Here is a 15343-nt window from a genome sequence, read left to right on the forward strand (position 1 = left end):
GGTTTTCCATTTGATAAGTCAAACATCAATTTGACTAGTACAGCTAACTAATGTTTAGTCCTGAATTGGTATTTCGATTTTTTAAAAAATATTTTTCAATCGATCCAATCATATGGATGTCAATATATATATTAGTGATATAACCAAAGTTTCAGTTGAAATTAATTTTCTTTGGTTTGCCATTTGAAAAGTCAAACATTAGTTTGACTAGTACAACTAACTAGTGTTTAGTCATGAATTGGTGTTTCAATTTTTTTGAAAATTTTTTTAATCGATCTAACCATATGGATGTCAATATATATATATATATATATATTAGTGATATAACCAATTTTTCAGATGAAAATACTTTTCTTTTGTTTTCCATTTTAACATTCAGGTATCAGTTTAACTAGTACAGTTAACTAGTGTTTAGTCCTCAATTGATGTTTTGATTTTTTTAAAAAAAAAATTCATTTATCTAACAGTATGGATGTCAATATATATATATATATATATATATATATATATATATTAGTGATAAAACCAAAGTTTTAGATCAAATTAATTTTCTTTGGTTAGATATTTCAACATTCAGGTATCAGTTTGACTGGTATAGCTAACTAGTGTTTAATCCTGAATTGATGTTTCGGTTTTTTTAAAAATATTTTTATCAATCCAACTATATGGATTCCTATATATATATATATATATATATATATATATATATATATATATGTTAGTTATATAACAAAAATTTCAGATTAAAACAATTTTATTTTGGTTTGCCATTTTCAATAGTCAAACATCAGTTTGACTAACATAACTACATAATGTTTGGTCCTGAATTGGTGTTTCAATTTTTTTTAAATATTTTTCATCGATCCAACCTTGTGGATGTCGATAGATATACATTTTAGTGATATAACCAAAATTTCACATCAAAATAATTTGATTTGTTTTACTATTTTAAAAGTCAAACATCCGTTTGACTAACACATAGTGTTTGGTCCTAAATTGGTGTTTTGATTTTTTTAAAAATATTTTTCATTGATCCAACCTTATGGATGTCGATAAATATAAATATTAGTGATATAACCAAAATTTTAGATCAAAATAATTTTATTTGGTTTGCCATTTTATAACTCAAGCATCAGTTTGACTAGTACAACTAACTAGTGTTTAGTCCTGAACTGGTGTTTTTAATTTTTTAAAAATATTTTTCATCGATCCAATCTGTTAGGTAATTAATACAACACATAGGGGGTGAATGTGTTTTAGGATATTTCATATTTTTTGAACTGGGATATGGTGAACAAAGTAATCTAATTTGTAAAGATAAAGTGTTTTAAGAGAAATGATAAAACATGCACATAAACACACTATCTTCAAAACTCACTTAATGGTTAAGTGTAGAAAAGAAGCAAAGGTAATATTTATGTGAATGAGTACGAAGTACAACCAAGATTATTAAATGAAAGAGAATGAAGTACAACCTCGTTGATTAAATGAGAATGATAACAAGAATTGGGAGTCAAAAGTATGGTATTTAAGTAATGGAGGATCAAATCACACGACTGGTACCAAGTCTAAGTTCAAGAGTTTAGATGAAAGCGTGACAGGAAAATCAGGTTTGGCGTCGCTATCAAGGGTAAGGGTAAAGTTGGTTTTAGATGCAAAAAAGGAGAATAATTGAATATCTATAAGGTCTAATATATTTGTGAACTTGTGCAGAAATATCATATCTTTGGGTCAACTAGCTGGGAACAAGAATGATGTCACTCTTAGAGGGCTTTATTTGTGGGTGTATGACAGCCAAAAATGCTTAGTCATGAAAGGTTGACGCTTTGAAAATAGACTATAAAATATTGTCCTAGAAACTTTGAAACCTTCATGTCTACTAGTTAATAGGAAATAATCAACTTGGGTGTGGCACTCAAGGTTTGGCCATGTTAACTTTCAAGCGATAAAATTAATGTCAACATAATGGCACAAGGCATACATGTTTTCTTTTAACTGAAGACTGTATATGAAGGTTGTTTAATGTCAAAGCAAATCAGAAATTATATTCTACAGAATATTGATTATCGAGCTAAGAGGGTGTTGGGATTAATTCATTGTGATATTTCCGGATGTATTTCACCGGAGACAACAAAGGCCAACATGTATTTTTTACTCTTAGTCGATGACTTTACTTATCTAGTGTGGATTTTAAAGTTGAAAGGAAAAATTGAGGCCTTCAATGCATTCAAAAAGTTTAGAATCTCGGTTGAAAAAGAATCAAAAGAAAAATTAAAGTGTTTCATATGGACAGGGGTGGATAATTTAACTCAAAAGAATTCTCAAAATATTGTGAAATATTATGTGGCCCACATGAAACTGCCTAGTATGCATACAACCAAAGTCATAGGTTGGTGTGGTTAATATCGGGAGAGAGGAAGGAACTAAAGTGTATCGCTCGTATAATCCAAATTTTGGCTCTATACATGACATTATCTTTGAAGAAAAAAGGCCACGGCTATGAGTTGTTGAACAGGAATCATAGAATTTTGGATCACATGATTCATTTATTATGGTAGGAAATCGGTTGAATGAAGGTTTTGAACAAGGTGGCTATTAAAGCGAGAAGGAACTAACAACTTCTAGCATGAATACAGGGAGCCATACAGTCCAAACGGAGAATTACGAGACAGGGAAAATAGCGCACAAAATTATGTACAGAGTAAGTCATCAAATAGCAACAATAGTGAACCTCAGAATTTTTGTGTACTGAGTAATATTTATAATGAAACGGACGAGTTGGAAGCTGAAAATGAGAAAAACATGGGAACAATCCATGAACAATGAGATTGAAACCATTGAAAAAACTAACATACGGGCCATAGTCGAATTGCCACATGGGAAAAGCTGTGCATTTGAAGTGGGTTTTTAGGCTTAAGAGGGACACAAACAGGGAAATTAAGCACAATGCTAGGTTAATCATGAAGGGTTACGTACAAAAGTAAGGTGTGGATTATGATAAGGTACTTGCACCACTGACAAGGCTTGAGACTGTGAGACTATTACTGGCATGTACAAAAAAATGGGTGGTCGGTTCATCATTTGGACGTTGAGTTCGCATTTCCTGAACGGAGAATTGCACGATACAATTTACAGATTTGCAAAAAAAACAAGGAGCACCTAGTGTATAGGTTGATAAAAGCTTTGTACAGATTGCATCAGGATCCATGAGCCTAGTATGCTCTTTTCAGTAAGTACTTTGAAAAATTGGGGCTTTCATTAAATGTCCATACGAGGATGCGGTATATACAAAAATGGAGAGAACTGAAAGCTTCATAATTGGAGTGTACGTAGATGATCTCCTTGTTATATGTACGAGTCTTTCTACTATTATGAAATTTCAATAGCAAATCATTATATTATTTTATATGAGTGACCCTAGAAAATTATCACACTATTGGGTATGCCATAAAATCTGTTCGAAAAGGTCATGTTGTCTGATTATAGTTTGGAGAATAATCCAATGGACATTAAGTTGCATATTGGGAAACATGGGAAGGGTACATTAGTGGATTCAACATAATTTAAAAGTGTGGTAGGGGGCTTAAGATATTTGAAGTCTTTCATCTTTAAAATCATTAACTTCTTCACAAGTGAGCCATCTTCTTTTTTATTATCATTGTCTTCAACATCAGTTAGAACAAAGTGATTTTGTCAATTACCTACTATTTACTAAAAGCATTAATTAGCATATGAATATACATGTAATATTTGAGATATTTGAATACAAACACACATATGTAAAAAAACTATAAATTTATATGTCTATACATTAAAAAAGAGATATCATCAAATACATACTCATGATTAAGTTTGTGATATGATTACATTTGAATTTGAAGAGTGTGAAGTTGATTACACCAAAAATTGGGTATTATAATGATATGATAGATTAAGTATAAGATATACAAAAAGGGAAGGGGAAAGACTAACTACTAAATAACAAGTTGAATTAAATCCAACTGAATGATTCAAAAAATCGGTTGGTTATGTAATTATTGCTTAAATCAAATTTTCACAATAATTCATATTTCTCTTTAAAAATATCATAAAACTTTAAATTTTTCAGACTAAAATAAAATCAACTAAATTCGGTTGGTTATTGTCGTTGGCTTTGTAATGACGAGATATTCAAATTTCTATAAAAATTCTCGTTCCCTAAAATTTCATGAAATTTAAAATATACGGCCTAAAATAAAACCAACTAAATTCAGTTGATTTTTTATGTGGTTGATTTTGTAGGCAGGTTATTCAAGTTTTTACAAAAATTCAAATTCCTCCCCCCAAAGGTTTAATTTCCCCCCAAATTCAAATTCAAAGTCTCCTCCCCCAAAGTTTTTTATTACGAAAACTAACGATAAAACTATAATTAGTAATAAACTTGATACTTGTACCTTTGGATCGTTTTAAAAAATAATTTATGTATTAAAATTTTCTAACCCTGATCTAACCGCTAAAATCTAACCCTAAATCTAAACCCTACACTCTAGTTTACGCAGATATAGGACATTTTATTTTCGATAATTTTTAATTTTTTATTTATTTCTGTGTAATCATCTTTTAATGTCATTTGGGACCTTTGGCAACAAAAAAATATTGAAAATATTTCTTTAGTTCTTTTTAATATTTTAAATGGTTTTATTATAATTTGATGAAATCATTACTTAATAAAAATAAATATTTGTTTTTATTATATTTTTTCTGTTTTATATAATTTAACAAAAAAATTTAAAAAAGAAGAAAATTTAGTCCATTGGTTATAGACCACTATTGTCACTTAATATTGGTCGTTTTTAAAATCTTAAACAATTATTAACCGTAACGGTTGGTTTTGGGTGGTTTCTTTCGCCCTCCAACGTGACATGTCACTTCGTCGGCCAATAACATTGCGACACTGCATTAAAGTATTTGTAAGTGCATTAAATGCACGTACCACACTTTTCCAACAAACCTTTTTCCAACCAATTTCTGTCATTTATGGCAATTTAGATTTCCAATTGATTTAGGTAGTTTATAATTGTATGCATGTCCAACTGATATATTTTCAACTGATTCATTTGTTGGTTTTTGTCGGTTTGAAAAGAAAAGAAAAACTGACCAACCAGAGGGTTGGTACTTGGTTGATTATGTACGTAATTGGTCGACCAATTATATTGGTCGACCAATTATATTGGTCGACCAATTATATTGGTCGACCAATTACATTGGTCGATTATATTTGGTTGAAAATGTAAATCAAAACCAACCAATGTGTGATAGTCTCATTTCTAACGGTTACTTATAGCCCATGTTTCTTTTAGTGGGAGAAGATCCATGCTCATTGTTGAAGACCGAGATTGAGATGTTACCCGAAAATTTTAAAAAATTATTTATAGTTCTCACTTGTTATTCAACTACAATGGCTGAGGCTCTTTAATTCGAGATACAATGTATAATTTTTCGTTTCATCAATTGTGATAGTCCTTTGTTCTTAATTCGGGTGTCAGGTCCATAGCCCATTTTGTTAATACTTGTTTTTACTTCATGCATGTTATCTTGATTTTAAATGTTCATTTTTTTGGTTTTTTAATTATTTAAAACTCTAGATTTTAACATGTGATATGGGTTTATTTCTTTTTATCAGTTACAATATATGTTTCCCAAGTCCATATGCTCGTTCTACATGTCAAGTTTCTTAGTATTTGCCTACTTGTTCACTTAGTATATGTACTGTTATAATTTCTTTTCATGTTAATTTTTTTGTTTTCAAAAAAATATATATACATAACAGTTATTCGTTTTTATCGAGCACATTAATTTAATATGGTAACATGTTTTCATGTCTTGTTTATTTATTAATGAATATTGAAAGGGTCTGATTTTATCATTTTTAGAGGAAAAAATGATGTAAATATAAACTACTTTAAAAAAATTCCACAAATTTACATCATTCTATATTGAAAATAATTAGGCTCTTGTGGAATATATAATATGTCAAGGATATACATAAGTTAGATCTGAATATCTCGGAAGTGAGATCGAATGGGAAAATAGAAGAAACCTTAAAATTTCATCTCTTTAGCTCTCTCCCACATATACATACTAGGTAGATCAAATTTTTTATTGAATTGAGGTGTTAATTGCTATTAAGCCTTGTTATATATCTGAACCGATTGTCTCTGAGTGTTTCTGAGTTGTATGATCCTCGAAGTGATAGTCCTGCAACCCATAACAGCCTAAGTGGGAAAATAAACTCTTTAGAACGGTAAGTTTTCTCGAGGGTTCAGAGACTCGGCTGATTTTGATGAAGTTGCTCTATATCTAAGTGATATCATCTTTTCTCTTTAAATTACGGTCATTGATATATGTTGTATTTTAACCTATGTGTTTAGTTCGTTATTGGCGGATCTGAATGCTCTTGTGAATTGTCATATTACTTCTCAATTGTAGCTATGCAGTTTTAACTATATCCAACATAATGAGTATCATGTAATTTCCTTGTTATTATATATGTGACAGACATTATGAAATGCAGAAAGATCGGGAGCTCTTACACGGTGCTTAATTATTGATCAATCTTAATAATTTACTAAAAGTTATGCATGTAAATATCCAACCATAATTCTGATTAATCAACGTAAGAGTGATAAAAGAAATAAGAAGTTGATCGCTAGCACTTTAGGTTGTAATATACCACTCAAAAATGTTTACAATGTGTTTTTTTAACTATTCTTTTATCTGTATTTTTTAAGGTCGAAATATTTTATTCTTCCTTCTTCGGATACACTTTCTTGCATATTTAAAATATGAATATAGATATAGTCATAATTTTTCCATTTATATTACTTAAAACAAAGATCTTGTTACTAAAAATATATGTTCACTTATATTCTTTTTTAAGCTTAGTGTTGTATTGTGCTACTAAAAAAGAAGTTCTTAATTTTTAAACTATTTTAACAATGTTGATTCAACCCGAGGTTGACAAACATATCTTGTACGAAAGAAGCTAGGTATTTTTAAGGTAAATTTGAGTTCTTTATTCTTACAAGCTACAAGTGATTGTGTATGCAACGTTGTCTCATTGCACACTTTTGTGCAAATGAAAATAATCTTGTCAAACAAATACAAACCAGTTTTTTTAATTCTGGTTTGAGGGTTCCGGGGAAAAGAACATCTAGTAGTCCAAAAATAGTGAGTCGAATACAAAATTTAACATTTATATATAGGATGTTATTCATCTTAAAAGAGTATCCTAAAATCATATGGTAATTTGTTAATATTTTTAGCATTGAAGAAATGATAATTTGAAAAAATATCACTTATACTATAATACAAAGAACGAAAATGTATAATTGAAGTCAATATCTTTGATCAATAATAATAGCAACACACAATTAAAGTGAGTTATTTTCTAGGAATTTAATAGTTATTAATGCTTCACAATCGAACAAGGGATATTTAAAGGTAAAGTGTAACATTGATGCTAATAAAGGAATTTTAACTAATTAGGACTTATAGACATCAAATAATATTATATTTATAATGAAATCTATCAAGACCGAAGATTTGGTATATATAAGTTAGGCCTTAAAAGAATTGAGTCATCAAGTCGAGTTTTGAGGAAAATGAGCTGAGTTTAACCATTTTTCTTAACGAACCGAGCCGAGCATCTTTATCGCACAAAAGTTGTATTCGAGCTCGAGCTCGTTAGTAAACCGAGTCGAACTAGAGCTTATCAAACATTAACGAGTCGAGTCGCACTAGTGTACAAATCGAGCAGCTTGCAAACATTACACTTTTCGTACTAAATAGTTTAGCAAACTATTAACAAAAAAAGGCTCAAGTATAACTATCAATATAAGAAAGAAAATTAGGTCCAACCCAACCTAAAGTAAATTAATTTAATATAACCTAAACCCTAAATGTGTAAAACTAAAACACAGTAAGCTAAAGCTGCAGATAAGGTTCGTATCTCGACTAAATCTTCAATCATCATTTATCATCTCTTAATTCTTCATAATCATCTATCATCTATCTATATCTTTCACGATGTACATATTTGATTATGATATATATATATATATATATATATATATATTACGTATGCGATTATATAGTTTAATTTCTCTATTTATGTCTCTTGGTATACATCGATTTATGTTGTAATGTTCTATTTTTTTGTGTTTTATTACAGATTTGTATATTAAAATAGCTTCTTAAAGAAATAAGGGGTGGTTTGAATATATACCATAAAAATAGAACAAATATTATATGTACTTTTTTCGAGCTCTAACAAGCCGAACAAAATTTATTCAATTTCGAACCGATTTATTAATTTGAAACCGCTCTCGAGCTGAACTCGAGTCGAACATGCTAGAGTTCGGCTCGAACTCGTTATGCTTAAAGAACACTCTTTGTTATTCTAGCTCGACCTCTTACGAGCTAAGCCAAACCGAGTTTTCATTTAACGAGATGAGCTTGAACTGCTCACGAACAGCTCGGTTCATTTACAGTGTCTTAGATGTAATGAAGAAATTTGCATGCCAACAGTGAAAAATGTTCTTTAATATATTCAAGCATCATTGTTAATAAGAGGTTGAGGATATTTGAAACTACTATTAACATTAAAGACCGAATGATTCTAGTGTAATTTATTTTTGAGAATGGACTTGACAACTTGTTTGAAAAGATTAACCTAACATCAAGTTGGTGTTACTCATCTATAAATCAGAATTTTGTACTAGAAATCAAGGCAACAAGACGGGTTAACATGTCTGGCAAGGAAAATTTATTAACTACAATTTTTCATCTAAAGGATCATAAAAAGTTAAGGGTTGACCTCCGTCGATATTCCAAAACTATCTCAACTATTTATCATAATGAGAAAATTATTAGGAGTTCTTAGGGTTATGACAAGCTCAAGACACCATATTTTCAAGTGTAATACATGAACCACCAAACTCATCCAATTCATTCGGAGTTTGAAGGATCAACATGTGTGAGCTGTGATAGTTTTGTTATACCACCTAGTTCTTGCAGCTAACACAGACCATTCATGTGTTGTTATGTCATAATTCTTGTTTATAAACAAAATTCAAGTACGGATATAAGTGTTTATATTTGACAAACTCAAGAAAGAACTGAATGTATTTCAGAACCAACAGTCACATTATTTCCACTACAATACAAAAGATATAAAGAGAAAAAACAACTCAACTCCTAGAACCCAGGGACTAGGCTCATAGGCTAACAAAGACTCCTACAATAACTCTAACTACATGAACGTTATTCAAACAAACCGAAACATTCTCCACGATCAGCTAGACTTATTCAACTAAACAAAATAAACTAAGACAAGTTTGATATTAAACCCAACAATCTCCCCCGTAAACTTGTCTAGTTAAATCTTTCATGCCTAGAAGCTTCCTCATACGTTCAAACTTTACTGTCACCAATGCTTACGTTAATATGTCTGCTCGCTGGCTTTCTCCACCTATGTGTTTAATAACAATTTCACCTCGATCAATGCATTCCCTGATGAAATGAAAACGTATGTCGATGTGCTTGCTTCGCTTATGAGAAACTGGATTTCTTGCCAAATCTATTGTTGACCTATTATCAATATATATAACAACTGGATTCATTCGTTCACCTGTAACCTGCATCATCACGTTCCTGAGCCAAATCCCTTGGCACGCAGCTATTGCAGCAGCCATATATTCTGCTTCATAGGAGGATAAGGCAATATTATGTTGCTTTTGAGACACCCATGTCACTAAACATTCATTCAGATAGAAAACCATTGCACCAGTACTTCTTCGATCATCGAGATTTCCTGCTAGGTTACTGTCAGAATATCCAGTTAATATGTTATTTCCACAATCCTTTGTGTAGACCAGACCAAGATTCAACGTGCCGTGTATATATCTCAGTATACGTTTTGCTGCATTAAGATGAATTATAGTTGGTCTTTCCATGTGTCTGCTAATCACACCCACAGCGTATACAATGTCCGGGCATGTGTGAACCAAGTATCTAAGTCCACCAACTAGACTCTTAAATTGTATTGCATCGACTGCTTTCCCTCCTTCATTTTTAGTAATGACTTCCTTTGGATCCATAGGATATTTGCACGGATTACATTTAGCCATTCCTGCCCTTTCTAAGACCTTCCTTGCATACCCAGTTTGCTTCAGCTCAATAAAATCATTACTCTGCTTCACTTCAATACCAATATAATATAACAGCTTTCCCATATCGCTCATCTCAAAAACACCACTCATCTGATCCTTGAACTCTTGAATCATATTATTGTCTATGCCAGTCACAAGTAAGTCATCCACATAGACACTGATTATGATAGATTCAGCTCCCTTTCGTTTTACATACACCCCATGCTCATATGGACACCTAACAAAGCCCAAATTCTCAAGACACTTATTATGTTTGGCATACCACGCACGTGGTGCCTGTTTTAAACCGTACAAGGCCTTGAATAGCTTGTAAACATAACCCTCTCTTCATGGCTTGACAAACCCTTCGGGATGAGAAACATAGACATTTCTTTTATTTCCCCATTCAAAAAAGCTGTTTTGACATCCAAATGGTGTACCTGCCAGGAATTTTTTGCTGCTAAAGCAAGAAGTAATCGCACTGTCTCCAATCGTGTAACATGAGCAAATACTTCATAAAAATCCACTCCCTTTTCTTGCACATACCCTTTTGCTACAAGACGCGCCTTGTGTTTCACAACATTTCCATCCGCATCATTTTTCAATTTGTATATCCTTTTCAAATCAATGACCTTGTGACCCGGTGACAAACTAGTTAACTCCCATGTATTATTTTTCTCTATAGAATCAATTTCATTTTGCATTGCTTGTCTCCAATCCTTACTTCTCTTTGCGTGATTTTACGAACTTGGCTAATCTATCCCCATAAGGAGCAGTTCATCTTCTTCCTCGACCTCTTTTGTGTTCTCATATAAGTCTGTCAAGCTTCTGAATTTCTTTGGTGTGTGACTGTCATGATACTGCTCTCTATTCACACCATGTCTCTGCTTCTGTGATGGCATCTCCATTTGATCTTGATCATCAAAAGCTGACATGTCTCCCCCATGATCAGTAGCTTCATTCTCCTCATATCAATACAAATCTGGAACTTCAAAGTACCCTTGTTGATTTTCGTAGTCCTGTGATTGATCCTCCCATCTCCAGTATTTTCCTTCTTCAAATTTTACATCCCGACTAACAAATATACGCCTGTTCACTGGATCGTACAACCTATAGGCCTTGGTGCCAAGCTCTTTCCCAAGATTCACAACCTCCATACTTCTATCATCTAGTATCTTTGGGTTAATGCCAGGAACTTTCATATGCACGATGCAGCCAAAAACTCGAACATAGCTGAGATTTGGCTTCTTTCCCTTCAGTGCTTCATATGGGGTTTTTCCAGTCAATGCCCTGGTAGGGATTCGATTCAATATGTAAACCGAATGCCTATCAGCCTCTGCCCACAGCATAGATGGAAGATTAGCATGCTTCAAGTAGCTTCTTGCCATTTAAACCACTGTACGATTCCTACGTTTAACCACTTCATTTTGTTGAGGCGTGTACGGTGCTGTAAAGTGCCTCTCTATTCCCTTGTCTTCACAGTACACCTTGAAGTCATTAGACATGAACTCTCCACCATGATCCATTCTGAGCACACCAATTCTGTGGCTTGTCCCATTTTCAACCTTTGCTTGAAACCTTTTGAATACACTGAACCTTTAGCTTTTATTTTTTAACATCAACACCCACATGAACCTAGTGAAATCATCAACCAATAACATAAAGTATCGATTACCTGCAGGAGTGCTTGGCGAAATGGGACCACAAATATCACCGTGTACTAGCTCCAGGAACTTTGTTGCACTAAAAACAGATTTCGAAGGAAATGGCCTTCTGGTTTGTTTCGACATCAAACATCCTCTACATACCTCATTTGGCTGTTGCACCCTTGGCATACCAGTCACCATTCTTTGCTTGTGCATCATCACTATTGCAGGAAAATTGACGTGCCCTAAACGAGCATGCCACAACCACGAAGGATCCTCTAGCTTTGACAACAAGCACACGGAATTCCCAGACTCAATGATAATTCGATACAGCCTATTAGATGACCTTTTGACATTCATAGGTAATCTCTGGTTCTTATCATACACCTTTAAATACTCTCCATGAATTATGACCTTATTACCCAACTCAGACAATTGTCCCAAACTAATGATATTGCTACGTAAGTTTGGAATAAAATATACCTCACGAAGTATTCTTTCTTCTCCATTTTTGCAATTAAGACTTACAAAGCCTTTCCCTTTAATTTCCACTGTTGAGCCATCCCCAAACTTCACCTTGCCCACGATTGTTTCATCCAAGTTACTGAATTTTGATCTCTGTCCTGACATGTGATTACTTGCGCCATTATCCAAGTACTACACCTTGGATTCCCATATTTCATCATCATTCATTTTCAGCAATTTTGGTTGCACCCCTCGTTCATCAATTTCCACATTATTTGCAGCAGCTTTCTCATTCTCAGCCAAGAGTAACGCTGGTTCATCATCCATTTGAGTCAGGTTAATCTCTTGTTTTTGTTCCTTTATTCTCCTTAGTTTGCGACACTCAGCTGCAAAGTGTCCATACCCAAAACAATTAAAACATTTGAATCGGCTCTTATCTTGCACACCTTGATTTTTCATCCCTGCATTTACAGTTGTGCCTCCCCGATTTAATTTCTTAAGCCATTCTTCACGTGTTAAAAGCAATTTGCTATCATCCCTTTCTCGTTTAATCCATTCTTCTTGAGTCAGCGTCTGCTGCTCACTACTGATTTCACTCGTGGCCTTCAACCTCTCTTCGTGCGCCTTGAGCGGGCCTATCACTTCCTCAACTGACATAGTGTCCAAATTACCAAATTGCTCCAGAGTGGACGCAATCTGTAAGAACTTAGTGGGACTGCTCGCAATATTTTCTTCACAACATACGATTCCTCCACTGTTTCACCCAGAGCCCTTATATTGGATACGATACCATTCAGCTTCATGTAGAACTCATCTAGCATGTCTGTATCCTTCATATTTAGAGCTTCAAAATCGGCTTTCAGAGTTTGCACCCTGGCCTTCTTCACCTTTTCAGCCCCCTGGCTCATTATCTTGATCGCCTCCCAGGCGTCTTTCGTAATTTTCTTGTCCGTAATGGCCAATAACATATCTTCAGGAATTGCCTGATACATCATTGCTAGTGCACCTTTATCTGTTTTTCCCTCTATTGCTGCCTTGGGATCACTAGGCTCCACCGCTTCCCAAACTCCATGGGCTTGCATAAATACTTTCAATTTTATGGACCATGCAATATAGTTTCCTTTCCCCAACATAGGATAACTCAATCCTCACGAACCTCCTTTCTACTTGCTTATATCCATCGTTGTTGTAGACTTTGGCATAAGCTAACACGAATGCTCCTTCCACACCTGCTCTTATACCAAATCTTGTTTGTAAACAAGATTCAAGTACAGATATAAGTGTTTATATTTAACAAACTCAAGAAAGAACAGAATATATTTCAGAACCAACAGTCACATTATTTCCACTCCAATACAAAAGATATAAAGAGGAAAAACAACTGAACTCCTAGAACCTGGGCTAACAAAGAATCCTACAATAACTCTGACTACGTGAATGTTATTCAAACAAACCGAAACATTCTCCAGGATCAGCTAGACTTATTCAAATAAATAAAATAAATTACGACAAGTTTGATATTAAACCCAACAATAATGGAAATATTGTACCCCTCACCATGGCTGACAACCAATAAAATATATTAACATAATAATTAGTTATTTTTAAAGTGATAGTATGTGATTGAGATTTGAAGCACTTAAATGTCGTGAATGATTATTGGGTGTAATAATTTGTCATGTTGTTGAAACTATACAAATTTGAAATTTTAAAGATGTAAAAAATTCCAAAAATATAATTGAGTACATAATACAAAAAGACGAAAATGTAAAACGGCACAAGTGTTAAGCATTATAAGTGACAATTTGTAATATAGTGATAAGAATAATGATACCGGTAACAAATTGGTAACCAAAATGGATCTCAAATACCACATATCATGCTACAAATCAATTAATTAATATTAGTGGACCTCCTCCATTACCAAAAATCTCACCATTAATATCATCTCAAGTCACCATGTCATGTAATTTGGAACCATATTTTATTACACAATTTGATACCTCTCTAACACTACTCAAACTGATAATATTATTTTTAAGGACCTTTTTTACTTTTTAGTTGTCTATTTTGTTTTATTCTAAATAATAAAACTAATTAGTAAACCGTGATATATATATATATAGAAAGAGAGAGGAATATACACTGAAAAAAATCAAAATCAACCAAACCAATCAAGTAAAAGATTAAAAGGTTATTTTTCAATTTAGTACAAATTTTGTACATGAGGAGGTAAGGACATATGGATAAAGATAATGCAAATTGATGACATAGAATTTTGAAAAATGATGAAACTATTATGCTACATGCTATTAATACAATTGATATGATTGAATTGCATACATAATCTAATATTTCCACTTTTCCTAGAAGAGACCCTCCCTGTTCAAAAGCTGCTTTAATGGGAATTGGTTCAAAATTGAGTAAAGAATATATCTGCATCATGAAGAAAGGCAATAAAAAATAATATTATAAAGTTTTCATGAGTGATCAGGTCACTGAATAAAAGAAGGATGTGCAATAAAAACAAACTACATACCTATGTTCAAAGATAATCCCAGGTGTGTTGGGAGTTTCACCCTTCAAGTCAAGAATAAATAATTTATCATCAAATAATCTTTTCAATCAAATGAAAGTAACAAATACAAATGACTATTACATGGAATCTTGATAATTAAATAAATAATTAATAATTGTTTTCTATGAATTTGATAAATATAAAAGAATAGTACCTCTTAATTGTGGAGCAATTTCTTCATTGTTTACTGTACATGATAAAAAAAGTAATATGAGTATTTTGGATTAGAGTATTTAAAATCAAATTGATAATATATGGGTAGAATCTACAATAAATAGATTTTAATAGTTTATATGGACATGGATGACAATTAAAATTTTGAGTTCTCATATTTACATCTAAAAAAGAACAAATAATGAACAAAAAATCAAAATTTTTATATCTTGATTTGGACATGGGTGAAATTTGATGAAAACCAAAATTATTGAAAAACTTAGCTCAAATCTGACATCAAAATTAGTTAA

The 15343-nt window shown here is 32.5% G+C and overlaps 1 protein-coding gene across 1 annotated transcript; it reads right to left on the reverse strand.

Annotated features, from left to right (window-relative positions):
• Nucleotides 1–12493: 12493 nt before the first annotated feature.
• LOC141685000 (uncharacterized) lies at nt 12494–13383 on the reverse strand. The gene is made up of 2 exons (XM_074490127.1): nt 13087–13383; nt 12494–12997 (listed from the first exon to the last, which is right to left on the reverse strand). The coding sequence occupies exons 1-2, from the start codon at nt 13381–13383 to the stop codon at nt 12494–12496; spliced, it is 801 nt and encodes a 266-aa protein (XP_074346228.1).
• Nucleotides 13384–15343: the final 1960 nt, after the last annotated feature.

This window comes from Apium graveolens, chromosome 9 (genome assembly GCF_009905375.1).
Source record: "Apium graveolens cultivar Ventura chromosome 9, ASM990537v1, whole genome shotgun sequence".
Taxonomy (NCBI): domain Eukaryota; kingdom Viridiplantae; phylum Streptophyta; class Magnoliopsida; order Apiales; family Apiaceae; genus Apium; species Apium graveolens.